The following is a 23,315-nucleotide window of genomic DNA, read 5'->3' as shown; positions in this document are numbered from 1 at the left end:
GATTTCAATCTTTAATTTCAATGTTTAAGCTCAACATATAATTAATGTTTTTTTTTATTTTCTGCAAAAGAACAGTCTACAATATTTCGAAAGCATCCCGTTTGATGATTTATTGCGATTGACAACAGTCATTCACAGTAATCAGTGCTTAGAGTCTCTCTATTAAATTATTCAATTAGGAAATTTTATTTTAAATTAGCCAATCGACACGTGAGCAGTCGGGCGTCCAATGAGATTGCGAACATTTCGTTGTGGTAATACGATTACAAAATGGCAAACATTTAACGCCTTTAGGAACGCACGGCGACGTCATTTGCGCGTCGGTAAATATTTGAATGAGAGAGAGGCAACGTATTTGGCCGTTGTTGATGATTGTTGACGGACTTGCCGGACGATTATCGAAGTGATTTCTGTTATTGTCAGTGCTGTTTTTTTATTCAGTCGCAAGACGACGAGTGGCGAACGAGGTGCGCAAACCAGGTGGACACTTGGTATTTCAACGCAAATATTGGGACCATATCTTTGTCAGAACATACGTTCTTGATGCCTTCGCATGACAGCCGCACGTTGCAAGTTCTGCAAAACACTTACGATGAGCTGCAGCGTTATTATGTTCTTCTACGACTGATCCGGGCCGATCTCGAGAGAATAACGAAGAACTTTGCTGCCATAAACGGTGAGTACTGCAAAGAGGTTTAGACAGACGCGGTCGATATACTTAACCAATAACCTCATTATTTTTGTAAAACCGCGCAGGGGTGACCGTACCCCACGGCCACTGGGCATAGCGAACCTACGCGGACCTGGGCTGCGTTCCGTTTCAACGCATGATGCATTGTTCATCCTTGTTTAACGTTTGACAAACAACAAGGATGAACGATGCATCATGCGTATCATGCGTGAAACGGAACGTACCCCTGAGCTCATCACAATGCGGACAAACACGTACACATAAACATATACACATACACTGACTCATAACCGAACTATTTACATATATACAACACATACACATACACATATCTACTGTGTCAACTTACAACGAAAGTTCGGTTGACGGCACGTTAAATCACAAAAAGAAAAAAAAAATTTTTTGTAAAACGAGTAAAGTGATTTTTAATTGGATTTCAATAATATAATGCAAGGTCTACAATGTCAGCAGGAGTAATGGAGTAGGAGTAAGAAGTAAGAAATATGAAATGAGATTTGTCTATTTTGTTTACTCCTGGTTTTTAATTGGTCAATTGTTACTCTTACTCCTTACTCCATTACTCCTGCTGACATTGGAGACCTTGCATTAAAAGAATTTTACTTTTTCTCTTTGCGTCAGTCTTTATGCACTGATAGTTAAGTGATTTTTTAAAGTTTTGAAAGTGGAACGCAACCTGTCATTGGGTAGTGATAACTTATTTGATAATTCTGGATTGATCCAAGGTCTTTATATCTATTTTTAGTAATGTAGACTAACTTCAATCTTTAACTTAATTCTTTTCGAATTCTTAAAACTAGAAAAAGATACAAAAAGTAAATAAATAAGACGAAAGATAATCTATAAAATGAACATTAGAAGATGTAAAAATAATTGTTGATTATTTAAAGCTGTATTATAATTATATACTGCTTGTTTTCTAATAATGAATCTATTGGACTAATTGGAATTACTAATTTATGAATCTATGGTAATATTTGTTTGTATATTAATAAAAAATAAACTTATGTTGAAACTATTTAAGAATACTTACTTGACAATATAATCTGATTCTTAAAAACATTGATAATTACTTATATCAGCAGTATGTGATATAATTTGCAACAATTTTTGATGTTCTACAATTTTATAGAAAATAACTGCAAAAATGAGCTATGCATTAAAATCATGATCATACACAATTTACTTCTTTTATGTTATGTTATAAAAAGAATTTGCTAATTGAAACAATGTATGCTTGTTTCAGGAGTATAAGAATTAGAGAACAAGTCCATTGGAGTTTAGAAATACAAAAGAAAAGTTAAATATTTTTTTATATAAAATGGAGTCTCGAAAGTCTCTAATGCATAAGAGAGTGGAATCCTTGCACAATTCGCCGACTTCTTCGTCGCCGTTGCGGAGAAAGTCCATCGTTCAAGCCCTGTCAACGAGTACCTTTTCAGAGAATGACGACGAAGCAGAGCGTATCGCTCGTCGACGTGAGATGCTCACATCGACGTCGACATCGCCGTCCACTAGTAGCCGAAGATACTCTCTCGGCCTGGGGTTCTTGTCGAATATTCCGGCGCCCCAGATGGCCGAGAGTATCAATCAATGCATAAAATTGAGCACCGAAAACAAGATCAATATCAAGAACGCGTTTAGCCTGGAAATGATCGACTTCATGATATACATGATAAAGAAGCAGGATGTCAATATGTCGAATCTGCAGGTGGCCAGCACGTCCTTAGATGTGAGTACCAAGATTTATGGATATCGCGTAGACAGTGTGCACATGGAAATACTCAAGATGGTTGGCGGATTGGACAAACGGGTCGTAGATGGTATGGAGCAGACGGAGGAGCAGGGAGAAACCATGCAAACGGAAGATGGGGAAGGTGCAAACGTCGAGACGACACAGAAAAAGAAGAAGAAGAAATCAAAGCAGAAGATTTTCAGCACCATCGAGGCCCTAAGGGGCAACATCGAGATCGCAAAACCCATGTCGGTGATGATAGGCGAGGGGGACCTGCAGACCAGTGACATGCTGTACCAGGCGACGCTGCCAAACCACGCAAATTCCGGTTTTTATCAGCATCCGTACAACGACGTGCTCGTCGACGTCCTGGAGGACACATCGCGAAATAATTCGAATTCGGCAAAGTATACTGTACCAGTGATCGAGGACTTTTCAAATCTGGAGATCTGCCCATCGTACTCTAATTTTGAGTTTCTCGGCTGGTCCGTGGACGATGAGCCGGAAGAGATGCCAGAGGAAGAAAACGAGCTCCATGACAACACCGATGATGGCAACAGATTCCAATTCGATTTAGACGCGAGTGTGGAGCATGACGATGATCCGGCGCCTGAGCCCATGAATTACTTTGACATGGAGCACGAGGCGAACAATGAGAACGTTCAAACGTGTCGTCAGGGAACGGCGGATCAATCAGAGCAGGCGAATATTGTCGACGCACACAGCATCCGGACATCTGAATACTCTTTCGTCCAACCGGGCATAAGCTTGCATTGGGCCGGCCCGGCTCACTGGAAATTTCGAAATTTCATGAGATCGTCCGCTGGGATCGAGAACAGTGACACCAAGGAAGTAGCTTGCATGCAGACCAAGCAGCGAAAGAAGAAGCAGTTCGAGTTTTTGTACGACGATACTACACGAGATATCGTGGACGCCAAGTTTACTTTGAGCCAATTAAACAAATTACAGTCAAAGACTGCGAAAGCGGAATGGAGCATCGAGAATCTGACGCTGCCAGAGGACGTGCATTACGACATCACGCAAATGAGCAAGCTCTACCTGTATCACAAAATCGCCGTAAAGTTGCCGAACGATAGAGAGGAAGCGGACTCGGTGGCCATTGCGGATGTGTCCGACGGCGAGAGATACGACTACAATAATCCGAACGACACGCAGGAATACTGTCCCAATGTTGAGCACGATGACGATTACGACGATTTCGGGAATAGAGATGTCAATGATGATTGTAACTTCGACGATAGCGCCGCTGTGTTGAGCAGCCAGGGTCTCACCGGTGACAATCTGGTAGCCGCGCCGAAGTTGGTCAATAAAATACCTATCGCATACTGCTTGAAGGCGAAGAAGATCGACATGCGGGAGCTGAAGAAATCGATATGGTCCTGTCTCAAGTTCACGAACAACAACGCGACTGCGACAAGCCCTAAAGAGATGGAGGCGGAGGTTGACACGATAAAAGAGAGGAAGCAATTCAGCGACGTTTATAAGTCGTTGCCGAAATTACTGACGAAAAGCAACGCCGAAGCATTGAGCGTACCGATCTCCTTTATCTCCCTGCTGCATCTGGCAAACGAGAAAGGCCTGAGTCTTCAGTCGGTACCGGACATGTCCAATATTATCATCGAGCCTGGAAAACCGACAACCTGAGAGACTTCGTTTTGTGTGTACATATTCAAGCAGACATTGTTCTGAATGTAATATTCTTAAAAAATTGTATATTAAGCGTTTTACACATAATAAAAGTTAATATTTTTTTAAGGATTGATAGAAAGCGAATTTTGTACAATGCCGTAATACAAATTACATTGTAAACTTATTTTTTATGACAATAATATGGCGTATAAATTCTAGCGAATAGTATTTGAAAATGAAGAAAATATTGTAATAATTATAGGACAACGAGATAGGATAACGAGTTTAACGAACTTTTATGAAAACTCGGCGGAGATACTAAAAATTAAATAAACTTCTAATCAAGAGATTATGATAATACTTGTACAAATGTGATTGGTTTACCAGCCGTTAGCTTAAAATTGTATTCAACGATAGCTGAGAATGTCATTCGAGTTTTTCAATTTTTCGTTGGTTTGTCAATTTGTCAGATTAATATTGCCTAGAATTTTTATATAAAGCGATTATAAATTACAGTTATCGGAAATTGTTGCAGAAATTTTATATATATTTTTTAATATTTGTATTTAACACGATACAACACCGTACGATAAATACGTATACGTGTATATTTTTGTCATACATAAAATAAAATATCTTTATACTAAAATTTAAAAAATCGTAATTAAATTAAAAAATATCTTATCTTTATTATTCTCTCTAATCGTAAGTTACAAGAGTTTTATCAGTTTGTTCTCTTTACGTTCTTTCACATACATTCCCTATGCGGATCATTTGTTTTACTTTGCCTTTTGTAAATCTGTCTCGAATCATTATCTCCTAGCGATGTTCTTGTTTTGACCCAATTCGCAAAATCGTGGAAAATATTATAAATCGTAATCACCTTCGAGAAATATTAAATTTTTTCAATCATGACCGCGCTGAAGAGATCGTTTTTTTATCTGTTGCGACGATGCGGACGTCATTTTATTTCTTCGTGTCGCGGATCCTCGAAAATCCCATCGACGGACGACCGGCAGGTTAAGAAAGTCGGGGAGACAAGTGCGGATGGATCGACGAGGCGGGAGAAAAGTGAGAAAGAGGCGCAAAGAAACAGCGAGGCTAAGATGAAGGTGTGCATCATCGGCGGGGGAGTTACGCCCCTTTACACCGCAATCCTTTTGAAACAATATCGGATTATTAAAAGCATTCGCCTGGTGGATACGAGAGAGTCCATGTCGGCGGACGCTTTGACGGACGTGTCGCATCTGGAGACCAGTCCTTGTATAGATCATTTCCGGAGAAAGGATATAAAGCAGGCCCTCAGAGAAGTAAGAACTATAGGAAATATAACGATTACAGTTGAAAAATTCTTGTAGATCTGTCACAATAAGATAATGCGAAAATATTATGGAATTTAATTTGGTAATTTAATAGAAATTTTACTCTTAACTATACGCACAAAATTATTATTATATTAATTATGTAATAATAATTATATTTTATTTATACATTATTATTATATACATTAATTAATAATAATTTAATGTTAATTGTATACACTAGGAAATATATAATCTACAAGAATTTTTATTAAAAAAAGAATCTTTATTATTTCATACAAACTTAATTTACAAATAAATATTAAATTTCTTTAATGATTTATCTTAAGTCCTTCCTTTAGTTAGAGTATATAATGTAACTTTAAAAAATTACAATGCAATATTTAATTACATAAATTCACGTAACGTTAAAATATCCACGATTTGTGTCATGACGTCGTAAATAGCGGGAAAAAAATGTTTAGGCGAACATCGTTGCGCTTATGGACGAGAGGGAGGACATCGCCTCGACGACGGTCCGCGAGCAATTCAAATCGACGGCCGACTACGTGCGTCAGATGACGGATCGGATACTACGCTACAACCCGGACGCCCTGGTCGCCGTGTTCGCGCGCCCGGTCACCGCCACGGCCGCGATGGTCTCGGAGATCTTCCGGTGCGCGGGCTGGTGCAATCCTGACCGGATCGTCGGCTCGACCGCGGCATACAGCGGACGGATCGAGGAGACAGCGGCGGCTATCCTCAACCTGGAGCGCGCGAGCCTCTCGGTACCGTTGGCCGGCGGCGCTGACGCGCGCACCGTCGTCCCGCTATTGTCGCGCGCCGTCCCGTTCAATCAATTCACTAATGTACGAAAAAGCAGAGAAAGTTTTCATCTTTTCATCTCTAATCTCCGTTTCTAGAAAAATTCTTCAAGTGGGAATTTAGATCTCGTGCAAGCCATTTTCAGCCATTTCAGATTTTATCATTGAAAAAATTAATTCAATTATATATATTTTTTTAAAAAGGATTAAAAAATATCTTTCTAGATGAACAGAGAAGAAAATAATATTATTAGAACACAGGGCAAATTTGTCTCGATCTTGCCTGAAATTTTCTTCTTTATTTGCCAAATAAAAAGAACTTTTTAATTTACACCAATCTAAATAAAAAGAAGCCATACATTCGTCTAGACTGAAAAATAAAAATACTAGACAGAAAAATAAAATTTTATTAATCCTCCTGAAAATGCAAAAATAATAAATTACATTAAATACCGAGACTTTTGTAGCGCGTGGATATTAAGCGAGCAGAGATAAAAAAATTAACGCGTTATATCGTTCTCGCATTATATCGATCATTCATTCATTAATGCAGTTAACGGTATTTGTACAGATGGGATTATGCGAGATGTCGCGATTAAGCGATAATTAAGTTATATAATTAGTGTTTCCTCTTGTAGGCCTAACAGTTGACACACAATTAACATTATCAGGCCCAGCGCAAGACCCTAATGCAATTATTTCGAGTCGGTGACGAGGAGGCGAGGACGCGGTTCGACGAGGGTACGTTGTTATCGTCCGGAACCGCCGCTGCGAAGCTGATAATCAACCTCGCGGCCGCTTTGTCCGGGCATGACCACGTTATCACTTGCGCCTACGTGCGGTCGGACGCGCTGCCGGTCTGCCGATTTTTCACCAGCGAGCTGGAGTTTGGCCCGGAAGGCATCAAACGGAACCTGGGCTTACCAAAAATTTCGGCCACGGAGGTGTTGCGGATCGAGCAGGCAATACCCATCATTAATGAACACGTCGATATGGCGGTCGCGGCGGTCCGGACGGAGAGGACGCGCACAAGAACACTGTGATCACTCGGTCACTCTATCGCCGATAATTTTGGGAAATCTTACAGGATTAAGAATGCATTACACCTGTTCTCACAATAATAAAAAAAATACAGATTTGTATTGCATTTGAGAGTAATGCAAAAAAAATTTGGCGAAACGCCCTAATGGAAATGTAATGAGAAATAATGACAAAAATAAGTAATCAAATATTTAAATATTAAATATTTAAGTATTTAAATATTCAAGATGTTTTATGTAAAGTTTTATTGCGGTACAGAGATTAATTATTCTGTATATAATATAAATTTATTTTTTATTTATTTATAACTATAGGCTTAAAGTCGCAATAAAACTTGAAACAAATCATTTATAATACTTAAAGTACTTACAAAGATATTTAAAGTAAAATACATACAAAAAGATTACAATTTTTGTTAGTTTTGTTAAATTTTAATATTACAATAGAAATTTTAACAGATAAAGTAATAAACTTTAAAGTTGAACTTTTAAAAAAATATATGTTATAAACACAACTTTTATATATACGTACAGTTTAAATTTTAACTGTGATTTGTAAAAATAGATGTAATACAGCCTTAACAAGAACCGTACGACCTCTGACAATATTAAAACGTGTTTGTAGATTTATTGCGAATTTATTCACTTTCACAATACGTTTCGTCCCGTGTAAATTAAAAATTCGTTGTAAACATCTAAAATTAAAGCGTAAATATTGCTTATATATATTATGACGTCGAGTCAGATTGTCATTGATATAATCGCTTAATTGCGGAGTGAAAGAAGGTCAAGAGCGAAGAGATGTGCTCCGGGCCTTGTGTGCGTCGTCAAGGCGAGAGATTAAAGCCGATCTTCTTAATGGAATTTCAAAGAGGATTTGAAAATGATCTAAAGAGATGTTTGCCGTCTTGTTAAAATAGATCGATATAAAATGATAGGAAGAATTCGATCCTTTTTTTAAGGTGCTCTAATTATTCCGATGATTTCTATACATGAAAATTTTTCGAAATTTTAAAGACAATTAAATTATATTATATTTTTTTCCGGAATAAAGTACAGTTCACGTGTATTCTTGAAAGTATGTTTATGAATTTTTAGTTTATTGTAATATTAAAATTTAACAAAACTAACAAAAATTTTAATCTTTTTGTATGTATTTTACTTTAAATGGATTTTAAGAAATGAATCGAAATCCAAAGACTCATAGTAGTCTTAACCCAGATTTGAAATGTAACGCCTTATCACTTGTAACATCGTTACCGTTTTTTTTTCTTTAATAATTATTATATGTACATATAAGAATTCTATTGTATTCCAATTAAATCCGTTTTTATCAAATATATAAACAATAGGAAACGATAACATTTTCTTCAAAACTCCGATAATTGTGTTGTGTGTAATAATGGTATTATAAAATGACGAAAATTTCGCAATAATCGCGTTGAAACAATACACAACAGTTTTTTTGGAATAAAATTTTTTAATAATATTTGTCAAAAATTGAGCCAATCTAATGCCTTCGACATACGATACGATTTTTCATGCTAGATTGCATATGAGACATCTTATTATTACGTGTCCTGATTGGCTCGAATAATTATATTACCAATCGTAAGACGCCTCGTATGCGTGCTAGCATGAAAAATCGTGTGCCGAAGGCTTAAGTTTCAGATTCCACACAGCAAAACTCTGTATCACAGAGATATCTTGAAGATATCTATATGTCAGAATATCTGTTGCACTGTCAAGATATCTTAAGAATGTTTTTGAGATATCTCCTAGACATTAAAAAGTCAAGTTTTATCTCAAATGTGACATTTGATTTTTACGTTTTCTTTTCTTTAATTCTTATATTCAAAATAGTTTGAAGTTTATTTTAAAATATGTTGAATAAATTATGTCTTATTGGTTACGAAATATATCGATCTAAACATAAAACAAATTTTAAGAAAAGAAAAAGTTTAATTGATAATACCGATCATACTGTGCAAATGTTCCAGAGATATCCTTTTACAGACTACGTGGTATCAATTATGTAATGATGTCCTGCAGAATTCTATGAATATCTGATAATAAGACAATATCTTAAAATTTATTTGAAATTGTAAACACAGATATATCCGATTATATTTTAGATATATTTTGCTGTATGAGGTATTACTATTTTATATTTTATATTTACTTATATATTTTATAATTACTTGAAAAAACCACACATTAGATTATTTAAAATGTTGCGGTGTTATAACATTTATAAATAATATGTGATATTTCATGTTGCAATATTTTTACATTATGTTATTTAGGAATAATTGTGCATTTTTGTAAATATATGAGTATTGAATATATTTCCAAATTTTGATTTTTAACATTTAATATTTATTCCTTTTTCTACAAAAGTGTCACAACAATTCCCTCTTTCCCCTGCCCTCACGCAGATATCGCGCACATGCAACAGCTCACTGCGCATGCAATACGATCTTTTGTTTTAACGTCGATAAGCGCGACAAACCGTCGTCGTGTCGCGATTGAAGTTTATTTTAAAATATGTTGAATAAATTATATTTTATTGGTTATGAAATATCTCTTAACATAAACACAAAACAAATTTTTTAAAAATAAAAAGTTTAACCGTAATACCGACCATACTGTGCAAATGTTCCAGAGATATCCTTTTACAGACAATACGTGTGATATCAACCCGAGATACGTGATATCAACCGAAAAAATGTTTCATATATAAAAAAACATATATACCCAGATAGCAAAGCGTGGAGAAACGGCAATTCCACGTTTACTCCATGACGTGGAGAACAACATAATTGATCAATTTTTAATCAAATATGACCTTAAGAAAAGTAAAACATCATACTAATTCTTAGTTATTGATCAATAAATAGAATCTAAAATCTGAATTATCAATGATCAATTATTGACTCTATAACCGGACATATCTCGAACAATTATTTTTAAAACATAAAGTCACTTTTTTCTCAAATATACACCAATTGTTGTACTCGTTAAATGGTCATTTCTAGATCATTTCTAAATCAATTATAAACCTTTTTATTTAAAAACTGTTTCTTCATACAAGTGTTAACACAAAAGTCATGTAAATGAAAAGCATCCCTTGAAACGCATTCAATTCAAGTGTCTTCGCGTGACAAGAAATAACAACATGAAAAAGTGTACGTTTGTGTAAACTTGTAAAGAGAATAGTACACATAAAATTACATTATTATTTGTAGTGTGAAAAAAATTCAAATAAACGTACTATTAATAAATTTGATAAAAAGCGTATAATTACTTTTTTGCAAAACACCTTAAAAATTTAATTTAATTATAGAAGCATATATATATATATTATTATTATTATGTTTTTCCATTTAAATATTCTGTAATTAATACAGAATTGACATTTTAATATTGGATTACATTAAGCCATTATGGAGTTACAATTGATTTTAAGATTTCAGATTAAAAATATTCAATTTGATTGATGTACATGGAATTGGGCAATAATTGACAATTTTATATTCTGTTTGCAATTGATCTAAAATTGCTTCATTTTGTGCATATACTTAGACCAATAATTTACCAATATTCTCAATGGCGTTTATCAGTTCTGCAGGAATTTTAGAGATATTTTGCTATCTGGGTAAATACCCTGGGCCAGTATTCCGTACACAATTACCGATAGTTGTCGGTTCGATAACTGTCATTATTGCGCATATATTTTCATATATCAAAATACATGCGCAACGACTCTGCGACACGTAACTCTGCATAAAATATCTTATTCAAAAATAGTGTTTCGCATTCATAAGATTTTATCGTGAATTCTGCTTTGCAAAAATCTCGGATTGGATCGTGGCCAATACGTATCAGTGCGATATTGAGAATAGAACCATGAAATCTTGTATGCCTCTGAATCCGATAATAATTGGAAGAAAAAGTGAATCTTTTTTAATGCGAAGATGCGCATTTATTTGAATGCTTCTTATTGTGATTGAATGCAAAGATATTCAGAAGATATTCCATTGAATATCTTTTGAATATTTTCTAAATTCTTCTGAATTCTCTGCTTTTTGACAAAATGTCAATATTTTTTAATTTTTTTCAATCCGACGTTTTATGCAGGATATATATAAAATATGTCCATATATGCTTATAATTAGTTTCCTTTTCTTTTGTAAAATTTCTATTTGATATAAAAAAATATATTTTTTTAATATATATTGTTTTTATATAATTAACATATTTTTTTTCCGAGAGAGTAATGATGTCCTGCAGAATTTTATGAATATCTGATAATAAATAATCTGATAATAAATAAATCTTAAAATTGATTTGAAATTGTAAACACATACAGATATATAAACAGAGGCGATTCGGCCAGTCATTGAAAACGTTCATTGTTGCCAATTTCGTCGCGGTCGTGCGTCGTGCGTTGTGCGTCGTGCGTCCTGCGCGAGCATGCGGAGCGTCTATCCTTCTCCGTTCCGTCTCGCGAAACGGGGCGCGAGGCGCGAGGCGCGAGTATTTAGCTGGCGAGCATAGTTCCGCGACTAGTCAGTGCTAGCGAGTCGCTTGAGGTGATTGAACGCGTGATGTACTACCGTTAGAACGAGGGAGAACGGAGCACCGGGAGAACGAGAGAGACGCGCACTTTTACTTTCCTTCGCGCGGGTACGGAACTCGGCGGATAGGAGTGTCCGTACATATCCGCTGCACGATCGGCGATCCCGCGAGGGAAAAAGTCCCGGAGAGTCCTGGAGTCCCTCTCTCGTACTCCCGATTCCAGCCGCTTGAGCAGTCTCGCGATCATGTGGAAACCCTTCGAGGCTGGCAGCTCGCCCATCGATTGGTGCGAACGCAACTACAACATCTCGCCCAGCATCGCGGAATTCATGAACACGGTTCGTATGCGACGCGCGATTTGTTTACACGCCGTTTGTGCGCCGCATATGGCTCACTCTCCCCCTCTCTGTCTTTCTTCCGTATTTTTCCGATCGATCTGTGACGGTTCTACACCTGGACGAGAGAGTCCAGGTGTCACGATGATCCTTGAGCCATGACTCGCGACTAGAATCGTAATCGTGACGTAAATCACGATTGATCCGGAAATAAAGAGCTTTGTCAAGTCTTTGTCTCGTTGACGGAATGATAGTTTCCTTTTTTTTTTTGCTGTGACAATTTTTTGTACGAGGCAGATTCCATTTGTCAAAAAAGAAAAGCTCCACAGAAACTGAGAGCTCATGACTCGTGACAACGTAATTTTCAAGACTTGCACGAGACGGTTTTTTCTTATACGACAGGTAATTTTTGCGCGAGGCAGATTTTATCGGTGTAAAATCTCGTGTCTCAAGGTTCTACAAAATGAAGAGTAATTTCATGATAAATGGTTTCTAGTATTTTTTGCACAACAGATTTTTTACAAGATTTCATATTTCTCAAAAAAAGAATATCAAAGTATCATGGAAATGAAAAGTAAACTTGTGATAATTGATTTGTGGTATTTCTTTTGCACAATATTTTTTGCGCAAGACAGATTCTACATTTGTCAAAAAAATTTAAAAAACCCCTCATGTCAAGAAAAGCTCGTGCCAACAGTGGAGACAGTGTCTTTATTACAACAGATATTTCACAAAACATATATATTCCATATTTATTAAAAAATGTATAGGTCAAAGTGTCATAGAAATGTGAAGAGTCCGCCTATAAAAGTGTTTTTTTTTCTCAAGCAAACATAATTAATGTTTACTATGAGAGACTTCATACATGTAAAATGTCAAATAATTAATAGGTGAAAGTTCCACAGATCTGTAATAACGCTTGTGATTGGATAAGGAAATTGTTTTCTTGTAAGCAAGATGAAGGATGTATAATAATTATTATGGATGCATATCATTGTACATATTCTCAATTATAAATTGAGAACTATTATACATATTTCTCAATTTTGAATATATTTCTCTTGGAAAACATTCTGAAGTTACCTACAGTTATTAAAGCCATGAGAATTGCAACTTGATTGAATTTATAATTAAGAATTATGAAATAAGGATTTTTTTTTAGAGAGAGAGTGAAAGGTAGAAACAGACAATAAAACTTCAATGTCTGGTCTAACATTCTGAACTAATCACAAAGATATTCTATGATTAGAGTGTATTTTACACATCGAGTAGTTTCCAGTGTTTTGTTGAAGCAATAGTTTTTTACTTGAAGCAGATTCCATATATATCTAGGATCTTATAGGTCAAGGTTCCACAGATCCGAGATGCAAAATATGTTACACGATTGCGAATAAGGAAATAATATTACATATAAACAAGACAAAGAATATATACATTAGAGATAACAAGATGTGTTTATATGCAAAGCCAAAAAACAAACAAACCGTATCTTGATTCGCGAATATCAATTGTTTCTTATCTTTGATAAGTCTCTGACACATAAGTATTTTATCTTCCTTTACTCAGCAAGGAATTTTTATCACATTAGTGTATCCACACAAATTGTTTGTTACTGAAGACAATTTTATTTCTAATTAGAAATTCTTGTTCTTGTCCCAGAACAAAAACGAGATATTTTTTATAAATCTATAGTACACAAATATACAAGTTTTTTTTGCACAGAACTATATCAATGTTAAATCATCCTGCTTAATTGGATAGATAAATAGAAGATAAGAGAGAGAGAGAGAGAGAGAGAGAGAGAGAGAGAGAGAGAGAGAGAGAATGTTTTCATTGTTTAACTCATCTATTATCTTATCTTTTTTAGTTGAGCAATGTAGTCTTCGTGTTGCTTCCACCTGTGCTCATGCACCTGTTTAGAGACTATGCACGCTTTGTGAATCCAGGAATTCACGTAGTCTGGTTCTTACTGATGATAGTTGGACTTACAAGCGCGTATTTCCATGCCACTTTATCCCTGATAGGTGAGAATATTACAAAGTATATACTACTTAATAATCTAAGAATAATGTTTCACAAGGAAAAGAAATATTATTTAAGAATATTTAATTTGTTAAGATATTTTTGCTTGGCGAAACTGATATGTTTATGTTGCGTAAATAGCTAATTTTGTATATATACGATAGGTCAACTATTAGATGAATTGTCTATTTTGTGGGTGTATATGGCAGGCTTCTGTATGTTCTTTCCCAGAAGATATTTCCCCAATGTCGTACATAACGACAGAAAGCTCTTCTCTATATGCGCAACGTTGCCCACTCTAATCGCCACCGGCTTGGCCTTGATACATCCGGCCGTAAATGCTTTCGCATTGATGAGCTTGGGCATACCGGCGATTGGATTCTTGATCCTAGAACTGAAGAGGTAATTTCTTACATACAGAATCATTATATACGAAATTCATACATACGTCCAATAGCAAAAATTACACAGATTAAAAAAAATTAATGTAATGGAGATGTGGTAGAGGGATACGTTTCGACATGTAAAAATCATACACGCGGAATGCATGTTGTAACAGTGTCTTTAAAAAATTTGAAGGACTACCTCGATAAGGGTGTATAGACTGGGCTTGCGATGCGGCGTCATGTGGATACTGGCGGTAACCTGCTGGCTGAATGATCGTCTGTTCTGCGATACCTGGCTGAATTTGAACTTCCCGTATCTCCACGCGTTGTGGCATTTGTTCATCTTTATAGCAAGCTACACCGCGGCGGTGCTGTTTGCATATTTCGCTGTGCAAGATGAGAAACCGCAACAGTTACCAGTGCTCAGGTATTGGCCTAGGGATGATTTTGAGCTCGGTATACCGTATGTAACTATTAGAAGTTACACGAGTGCTGGCTACAATATGAATATATAGCTCTCGTAATAGTTATTTGTGATCATTAATATAATCGTAAATACATTATTTATTACGACTATATCTATATAGTCGCCGGAAAGAGCAATTTTACTATAATTAAAAATTTAATACAGGTCAGAAGAAAAATTTATGTTGAACGATTAAAATAATTATGTAGAATATCTTGAGATATTACTGTAAACTGTTTTGATATTTCATTTTTACAACATAATTATTTTTAGATCTGTATTTCAGCAAAATTATTTTTTCCATGGCAGTATTTGGATTTTATGCAATATTCAGCGTTTAACTTTAAAATATGCAGATGTATGATGTGATGTGGATGTTGCGTCATTTATATAGATATTAATTATATCATATATCTTAACTCGTTTTAAAGAACTGATAAAGAACTGAATGATAAAGTTATTAAAGAGAATTAAATTGTATATTTTAACCAAATGAAAAAATACATAAGTGGCACTGAATACTTAACATAAAGATGTGATAATTTCGGAAATCACTAAATGAGCATATGTAATATTTGATTTGAGATATTTTAATTTATCACTAAATATTTATCTATTTAATATAGAATTAAAAATGTAAATGACTAACGGATAAATTACATGACTCATGGGTAATCTAATATTTCTACTTGACAATTAACTTTCTTTCGATTTACTTTTCTTTTCCTTCCTAATACATTAGTATTTAAAATGTGAAAAAAAAAAATTAAATTTAAATTTAAAACAGATCTTGCAAAAAGGGGGGTATATAATTAGGTTTATAATAAATATTTTTATTTTGTTATAGACGATGTAATAATAAGTTATGTACATAATCGAAAGCAGTGTATAGATAAAAACGAAATGATTAATTCCTCATGCGAATAGAGATTATAAAAAATCGCAAATATTTATAATATGATTACACATGTACATTAGCGAATTAAAAATTATTTATAAAATGATTATATTGTGATATGTGTACTCTTGTTAACTTTTTTACAAAGAACTATTTTATAAATGTATTTTAATGAATCGTTACTAAGAATCATACGCGTGCGTGTGTACTTTATATTTTAAGTACCGGAAATTCACAAAGACATAGCATAGAGGTATAATTATTAGCATCCTACTAAAACCAATTAATTTTAATTAGGGTAGAATCTCAAGATTCTAATAAATGTTTTAGATGAGACTATATATGTATGTGCAATAAGGAAAAAGATATTACGGGTGAATCATTTAATTCTTTGCCATATCATAGCTATATCTTTGTACTATAGCTTTGTACTAGATTGTAACTATAGCTCTGATTTAATGAAAATGGCGACTGGAATATTAAATTTTCTATATTACTCACATGTAATGCATAATTTGTATATATTATTTTCGATTGTTTTAATATAAAATATACAATTATTAATATAAAATTATATTTTACAATTATACAATCATGTAATTGTATACATTGTTATACAAATGTAATAAAAATCTTACAAATATCAAAACTAAACAAATCTGTACAACCAAGTGGGTCTAATTAAGATACCATTAATTACATATCAGAAGATACATTATCACTGTATTCTCCCTTAAAAGACATAACATTTTTGTCGGTTTCGTGGACCTTGACTTCGTACAACAGTTCGGGATTGGACATGTGCGTTTTTAGCTCCTCGAATATATAAATAGCGACATTCTCGGTCGTTGAGACTGTATTTCTCAAGTGAAACACTTGTTTGTCTATATTTTTATGATCCATTTGATCCATCAGCACCTTATCCATGCAAGCTTTTAATTCCTCCAAGTTCATAACCATTCCAGTGGACGGATCTACAGGTCCACGGATCGTTACTTCCACTGAAAGTGAATAAAATTACATTTTGATTTCACGTATAATCGTCAAGAAATTTAACATAAATTTAAAAGTTAAAAAAATTTCAGAACAGTCGCGTTCAATCTAAACTTACGTTCAACAGGAACGTAATCTTTCTCTCGTAGCCTCTTTCAAATTTACATACTAAACAATTCTCAATTAGACATTGTTTTGATTTTTCGCTAAAAAAATACAATTGACGATAAAAATATCGCTCTATTTTTTTTGACACTGTTTATACTTGTCAATTTGCTCGCTCTCGTTACTTTGTATACTATATTAGCATCTAAAATAATAACGTAATAATCTGTTAATGCAAATTACCGGTGTAATTATGACCATGGCCCCAAACATTGTTGCATTTTCCGTACACTTGTTTATTCTCCTCGTCGGTCAGGAACGGACTAAAATTAAAATCTTTCTAAGAATAGACATGAAAAATAGAGATCGACATCTCTCTCTTTTATAAAACGATTTAGCATGTGAGAATTTTCGAAAATCGAAATTTGAGGGCCAATTAGCTTTTAAAGTTTTAAACAATCGAAAAACAATGAGATCTTTCCGAGAATGATTTTCTGGCAAAGATACTGTCTGAAAACATCTTTGTTAAAGATTTTCAGCCATTTGACTTTAAGATTTGGAAATGTTCGCGACGAACGACAGCGTTCTCTCTTTTCAAGAATAATTTCTCGTACTGGTCATGAGATCTACAGGTATCCGTTAGATCAAGAATTCATTCTATTCGCCAGAGCCTGAGCTCGCACCTGTTCAAACGATGACTACAGGATATTTGCGCCTTCCGCGTCAAATAAGCGATCGGCCTTCTCTTGTGATGTGAATCCATTCTCCAACGCGCGGACAAAGAGCTCAGTTATATCTTACAGGCGATGGAAAAAAATTCGTTCCTTTCGAGGGATGCAGAACGGTGACTAATCTCGCCGCAACAGCTGGAAGTAATGTTGTTTCGACATAATTGTTAGAATAATTAGAAATCACTGTAGATTATTATTTACTGCTATTATTTAATGCAAATGCAGGCTGTAATAAAAGTTTAAAAATCTATTCCAGGTGGGGGGTCAAATCTAAGGAAGATATATTTTACAAAGTATGTGTTGCAGATTTTGTCAACAGGGTACCAATAGAATAGAAACATTAAAATCTTTTCAGCAAAATATAATGGCAAATTGATTGTGGAAACCGAGCAGAACTGTCATTTTTAATGTTAATTGAAATTTTCAAAAATTATACGCAATAAGTAAACGCATTTAAAAAAGTGTTTAATTTTAAGAAATTAAAATTAATTTTGTGGTTTTGTTTTTTCTTGTAAAATCACTAGAAACATTTAATTATGTCGACAATTAAGCATCATAAACTAAAGCGTTAAAACCTCGTATAATATCGATATTATTAATAAATCGATATAGCCGAGGTTTTCATAATTCCGGTATCATATCGGCATTACTTAAAGTATTGCTCGTAAGTATCGAGAAGCGAAACCGTGACGAAAAATATTTACACTGCTCGACGACGTTCTGTCGATAGAGCTCAAACGATGCTTTTTCGTCTTTATTATTGTCGATCGAACGATATTTGCAAATAGTTCTTTGACGTTGGCCTAACGTTTACTTTCAAAAGCAAATATTTTTCTGTCGCGAGCACGTGATCGTCTTCGTCTATTTTTACCACAATTGCTGTATAGATCGAGCCTGAAGATACATCTCTTGTTATTTTATTTGTTGCAATGGCTCAGCTTCTTGCAACTGCTGCATTGGATCCTCTCTCCGTAAGGATACGCGAACTCGTAGAGAAATACAATAATCTAGACTATGAACTGAAGTCTAGAAGAAGTGTGAGTATTTATACCGACATACGACAGTACATACGAACAGATTGATTATAGATTGGAAAGTTTGCCGTTGAAAACGGATATTGAAAACGGAGAATCTAAACTGATCGAAATTTTTGGCTTTCAAAATCATCTGATTATTCTCACAAAATTAAGTAATGTTGCATTTTTTACGTTTATTTTCAGGTAGCATCAATAAATATAATCAATTTAACCAAGAATGTGAACTTTGAGAATAAAATCATTTTCCTTAGGTAAAAATATTAGAGACGCAAGTATTTTAATACAAATAATATGATAAAAGTTCAGTTACAACCAAAGGTCTGTCTTTGCTATTCATTTTTATTAATATTTTTATGTTTATAGATTGCCCCAGATTGTAATAAAAATGTCACTCTCTTCCTCTGATTTCCAATCTGTTTGTAATCACATAGATGTATCTAAAGCTATTTTAGACTGTATATTTTATTATCAGACATACATATTTAATTCTGATGACTTTACATTTGGTAATATTGCATATACGAACGTGAAGACATTTCATTAATTACTCACTTTTTAATAATTTATCTTTTTATAAATGAAAAACATAGATTGTGTTACTGTCTTTTAAAAATCTACTTTTTTCAGAAAAGACTAAAGAACAAACTTTGATGTTAATGTTGACACTTCTTAATTTTTGTGCAACGCAGGAGGTGTCATCTTTTTTGGAAACCTGCCTCATGTAATTATCTAGTTAAAATTCGTTCAACTATGTAATGATATTCTATTATTATTCTATGAACTTTATTGCAGAAATAAATATGCAAATATAAGAATGGAATTAATCATCAATTCACTCAAAAATTTTTTAAAAGAATGTTATATATAAAGATTTTCAAAATAGATTAATATCAACAATAAAATTAATTGATTATTAGACCGATAGCATATAAAATACATATTTAATAATTGATACTGAAATTTTATTAAGCACCAACATCCGCTTTGACTGAAAAATAACACTTTCTTCTCTCATGATTAGATCGATATTATTTCTGAATAAAATAGAAATTGTTGATGATTAATTTCATTTTTATTTGCGTATTTATTTCTGCAATAAAGACTTCATAGAATAATATAAATAAAAACTTTTAAAATGTTTTATCTGTGAAACGCTGACTTTTGTAATAATATCAATTTTGACACAAAAAAGATATTAACAAATTATTATATTAATATATTTATAATATATTTTATTATTTTGTATTTCAGCAAAAACTCACCCGTAGATAATCATGTATATGTAGAATATAAAAAACTACTTTCACGTAAGAAAAACATTTAAGATACAATTAAGAAATATGTTTTCGCATAATAAAGACTCAAGATCTTTCACAATGTTATGTAGATAAGACCATTGAAATGATACTCTTGGAAGAGGCAGATTTGTATGCTGTTATTAGCTATTTAAAGATATCCGACAATTCTCAAAATTTAAGTAAGATATGGATACCACATTCGATGAAATTCGACTTTTTATCATTGAAAAATCGACATTTTAGGAATCTCAATAGTGACATTTGTATATTTGAATCTAAACAAGAGTTACTTACACCTCCTATATTTTATAGAATAAACGTAACATCCATATGGACCGAGAACATTGCGGCTGCAAAAAATTTAGCAGCATCCTTAGATGTACGCCCATTTAAAATTATATCGTGCGCCAGTAAGCGCATATCACCAAATTATTTCAAACGTTATTATTAACGATTTTCCTTTTCAACAGAGAAACATTGTTCTCATAAATACATTGGATTTCTACGATGGCATAATTTTTATGCCTTATACAGAGATATTTAAAATTTTACTGCCTCAACATCTCAATTTGAGCGAGGATGAACAGATAATAAACATGATACAGCCAATTAAGACAAAGAAGGCAACAAAGCCCAGTGCACCTGAAGATCCTACAAAACTTGTTGTGCTTCAGAATCTATTTTATGATGGTGCATGGCAACAGCCCGTGAAAAACATTTACTGGACATATAACAGCATTCAAAGGGCGAATGCCACAAGGTACAGACTCACATATTTTTACGTTATATCAGTCAACAGCAATAAATCTTAAATTTAAACAATTTGAAGAGGACTTCAATAACGATTATGAGTATAAAAAGTATTCGCATGGGGAATATGTTTTGAAACTTTCTTTTAGAATAAACAATTAGCAACTTACACTTATACAATCTATTACATTCGTTATTAATAAATTGCTAATTAAAGGTCGAGGAATCAAGGTTTATTTGATACCAAATCGAATCAAATTTTATTTCTTTGTTTAAATCCAAATTATCAAAAATTTTATCCAAATCAAATTAAATCGAATTGAATCATTGAAATATATCTTTCATTAATTGCCAACATTAAGTTAAACTTTAATATACACATATAGATAATAAAAAAATATTTTATGCAAAAAAATAATATTAGATGTATAAAATTACTTTAAAGATGATTTTATAAGATATACTTTTGTCAATATATATAATTTGTGTAGACGAGTCTCTCTTGGAATAAAAATTTTTGATTTATTTAGTTTTGATTTGTATTGGGGCGTTTTAAATTAATTTTACTTTCTAAAAGTTTAAAAAAGTGTGCACGAATACTTCTTACACTCGCTGTAGATTTCTAACAGACTTTTAACTATTCTAGAGACGATGTCAGCAGATGCGTCGCATCAGCTAGAAAAGGATTCAAAATCTGGAGCGCATTGTCTACTGAATCCAGAATGCAAGTGTTATCCAAGTTTGCATCTGCATTGGAACACAACGGGTATACCAAACTGCCAAAGCTGCCGTATCTCTCGCAATGTCTTGTGGACATCTTTATTTAGTTTCTTTTTTTTTTAGTAAACCCAAGTTATCGAAAACAGTATTCAAATGGCTACAATTTCCATATTGGTATCGGAGTGTGAAGAGTCCTATGCTCGACTGCCTGGTGACGAGAACCTGTAAGCCGAAAGGCATAATCACGCTCATGGCGGCGAAGGTGACGGATCTGTTTCAGAAATTGACGCAGAGCCTGGTCATCGGCAATTCCGTCATCGTGATATGCACGATGAAGTCATGCAACATAGCGGAGTACTGCGACATGCTCTCGACATCCGGGATACCGCCGGGCGTCGTAAACCTGCTGTCGTGCCACACGGTAAAGCTCCTAAATGCTGAACGTTACAAAGCGACCGAACTAAGAGAGATGTATCATCAGTTTACCATAAGCAAGCAAGTTGTAACCATGATTTAGAGATTGCAACGATTGCCCGTGACGAGGCCACCGAGACGTTGACATTTGGAATGTAAATAGATCTCTCTGTTTCCCAACTTTACCTTGATATCTCACTTCGATTTTATGAAAAAAGTCTATCACTCACCAGTCGACTTGTCAAATAAAGGTTCATGATTGAGTAACTGCGTGGACACTTGCAATCGTTATGGAAAGACATATGTGCGTCGCGATTATTGGTTAAGGTAATCGATATTATTTGCGTAGGCTGTCATTTACCCTAAAATTTCGCGTTTACGTTTCACACGCGCTTCACGGAAATTTTTTTTTTTTTCATTTTGTACCTTATACGGATTTTTAATTCCCTGCGATGTTCGCAACATTTAAAGATAAGAACTTAAAAAAAAAGTCGAACCTGTCAAACTGTCAGCTTGTGTCAGCTTGGAGTTTTATCGCGCGACACGCAGATGTCACGTGGATGTGAAATCTAACTTAACCTAACTTAATCTAATCCGCGCCACAGAAATTTGAAGGCAATTAATATTTAATTTAACAATGAAATAAACGTGTAAATCTAAAAATTAATAAATGTAAAATGTTACCTTTCCAATATTATATCATTATATCATTTAATTATATTAAATTATTTAGATGCTGATACATTAAAATATATTGCCAACTTTTTTATTTTCTTCATATTTAATTTCTGGCATTTAAACATGTACAAATGGATATTAATAAATTCTGTTTATATTATAATCAAAATTATAATTGTAATAATTAAATTACAATTTGTACCTTTATCATTTTAAATACCCCGAAAGTATGCTGTAACTACAGGGAACAAACCTAAAGTTAAACGCACGCGAATTTTCACGCGTGTCATTAGGTTTGTTTTTTATTCCTGCACTGCTGCACTAATGCAATAAATTAGAATGAGAAAAAATATATTTGTCTCATTCTAACTTATTGCACCAGTGCAGCAGTGCAGGAATAAAAAACATACCTATTAGGCTTGTTCTTCGTCGTTGCACTGCTACACTGGTTCAATAAGTTAGAATGAGGAAAAATATATATTTGTCTTATTTTAACTAATCTAACTTATTGGACCCTTATTCCAGTGACAAAAAACGGGCCTATTGGCTTGAAATAATAAAAGCAGTACACTTGCTTGACTCGCTGGCCAATCGCGATTGAAAGTTTCAAAGAGGCTGCTATGCTTCTCGAGAGTTTTCAAT

The 23,315-nt window shown here is 33.9% G+C and overlaps 5 protein-coding genes across 7 annotated transcripts; 4 read left to right on the top strand and 1 right to left on the bottom strand.

The window, feature by feature from the left end:
* Nucleotides 1–17: 17 nt before the first annotated feature.
* On the top strand, nt 18–4,752 carry LOC105837037 (condensin complex subunit 2). The gene is made up of 2 exons (XM_012681499.3): nt 18–676; nt 1,956–4,752. The coding sequence occupies exon 2, from the start codon at nt 2,031–2,033 to the stop codon at nt 4,107–4,109; it is 2,079 nt and encodes a 692-aa protein (XP_012536953.1). The 5' UTR covers nt 18–676; nt 1,956–2,030; the 3' UTR covers nt 4,110–4,752.
* Nucleotides 4,753–4,868: 116 nt separating this feature from the next.
* On the top strand, nt 4,869–7,408 carry LOC105837035 (malate dehydrogenase, mitochondrial-like). Its single transcript, XM_028194155.2, has 3 exons — nt 4,869–5,404; nt 5,881–6,264; nt 6,891–7,408. The coding sequence occupies exons 1-3, from the start codon at nt 5,006–5,008 to the stop codon at nt 7,260–7,262; spliced, it is 1,155 nt and encodes a 384-aa protein (XP_028049956.2). The 5' UTR covers nt 4,869–5,005; the 3' UTR covers nt 7,263–7,408.
* Nucleotides 7,409–11,635: 4,227 nt separating this feature from the next.
* LOC105832857 (alkaline ceramidase) lies at nt 11,636–16,579 on the top strand. 2 transcript variants are annotated; one of them, XM_012674149.3, is made up of 4 exons: nt 11,636–12,178; nt 14,043–14,199; nt 14,362–14,599; nt 14,777–16,579. In XM_012674149.3, the coding sequence occupies exons 1-4, from the start codon at nt 12,086–12,088 to the stop codon at nt 15,096–15,098; spliced, it is 810 nt and encodes a 269-aa protein (XP_012529603.1). In that variant the 5' UTR covers nt 11,636–12,085; the 3' UTR covers nt 15,099–16,579. The 2 variants fall into 2 exon arrangements, with proteins under 2 accessions (XP_012529603.1, XP_028050163.1); XM_028194362.2 differs by lacking the exon at nt 11,636–12,178 and adding an exon at nt 12,198–12,577 and having other exon boundaries at nt 14,777–15,815.
* LOC105832860 (6-pyruvoyl tetrahydrobiopterin synthase) lies at nt 16,452–22,668 on the bottom strand. Of its 2 annotated transcripts, none has more exons than XM_012674154.3 (4): nt 22,493–22,668; nt 17,729–17,911; nt 17,289–17,368; nt 16,452–16,948 (listed from the first exon to the last, which is right to left on the bottom strand). In XM_012674154.3, the coding sequence occupies exons 2-4, from the start codon at nt 17,806–17,808 to the stop codon at nt 16,644–16,646; spliced, it is 465 nt and encodes a 154-aa protein (XP_012529608.1). In that variant the 5' UTR covers nt 17,809–17,911; nt 22,493–22,668; the 3' UTR covers nt 16,452–16,643. The 2 variants fall into 2 exon arrangements, with proteins under 2 accessions (XP_012529608.1, XP_012529607.1); XM_012674153.3 differs by having other exon boundaries at nt 22,226–22,667.
* Nucleotides 17,919–22,481, top strand: LOC105832859. Its single transcript, XM_036285085.1, has 9 exons — nt 17,919–18,813; nt 18,997–19,064; nt 19,177–19,319; nt 19,441–19,534; nt 20,065–20,120; nt 20,201–20,490; nt 20,582–20,871; nt 21,508–21,627; nt 21,705–22,481. Exons 1-9 carry the CDS (start codon nt 18,706–18,708, stop codon nt 22,096–22,098), a joined length of 1,563 nt encoding a protein of 520 aa, XP_036140978.1. The 5' UTR covers nt 17,919–18,705; the 3' UTR covers nt 22,099–22,481.
* Nucleotides 22,669–23,315: the final 647 nt, after the last annotated feature.

Source organism: Monomorium pharaonis, chromosome 3 (assembly GCF_013373865.1).
Source record: "Monomorium pharaonis isolate MP-MQ-018 chromosome 3, ASM1337386v2, whole genome shotgun sequence".
In the NCBI taxonomy this organism is placed as follows: Eukaryota; Metazoa; Arthropoda; class Insecta; order Hymenoptera; family Formicidae; genus Monomorium; species Monomorium pharaonis.
The sequence above is the reverse complement of the archived record's forward strand: the minus strand, read 5'-3'. Positions and strand labels throughout refer to the sequence as shown.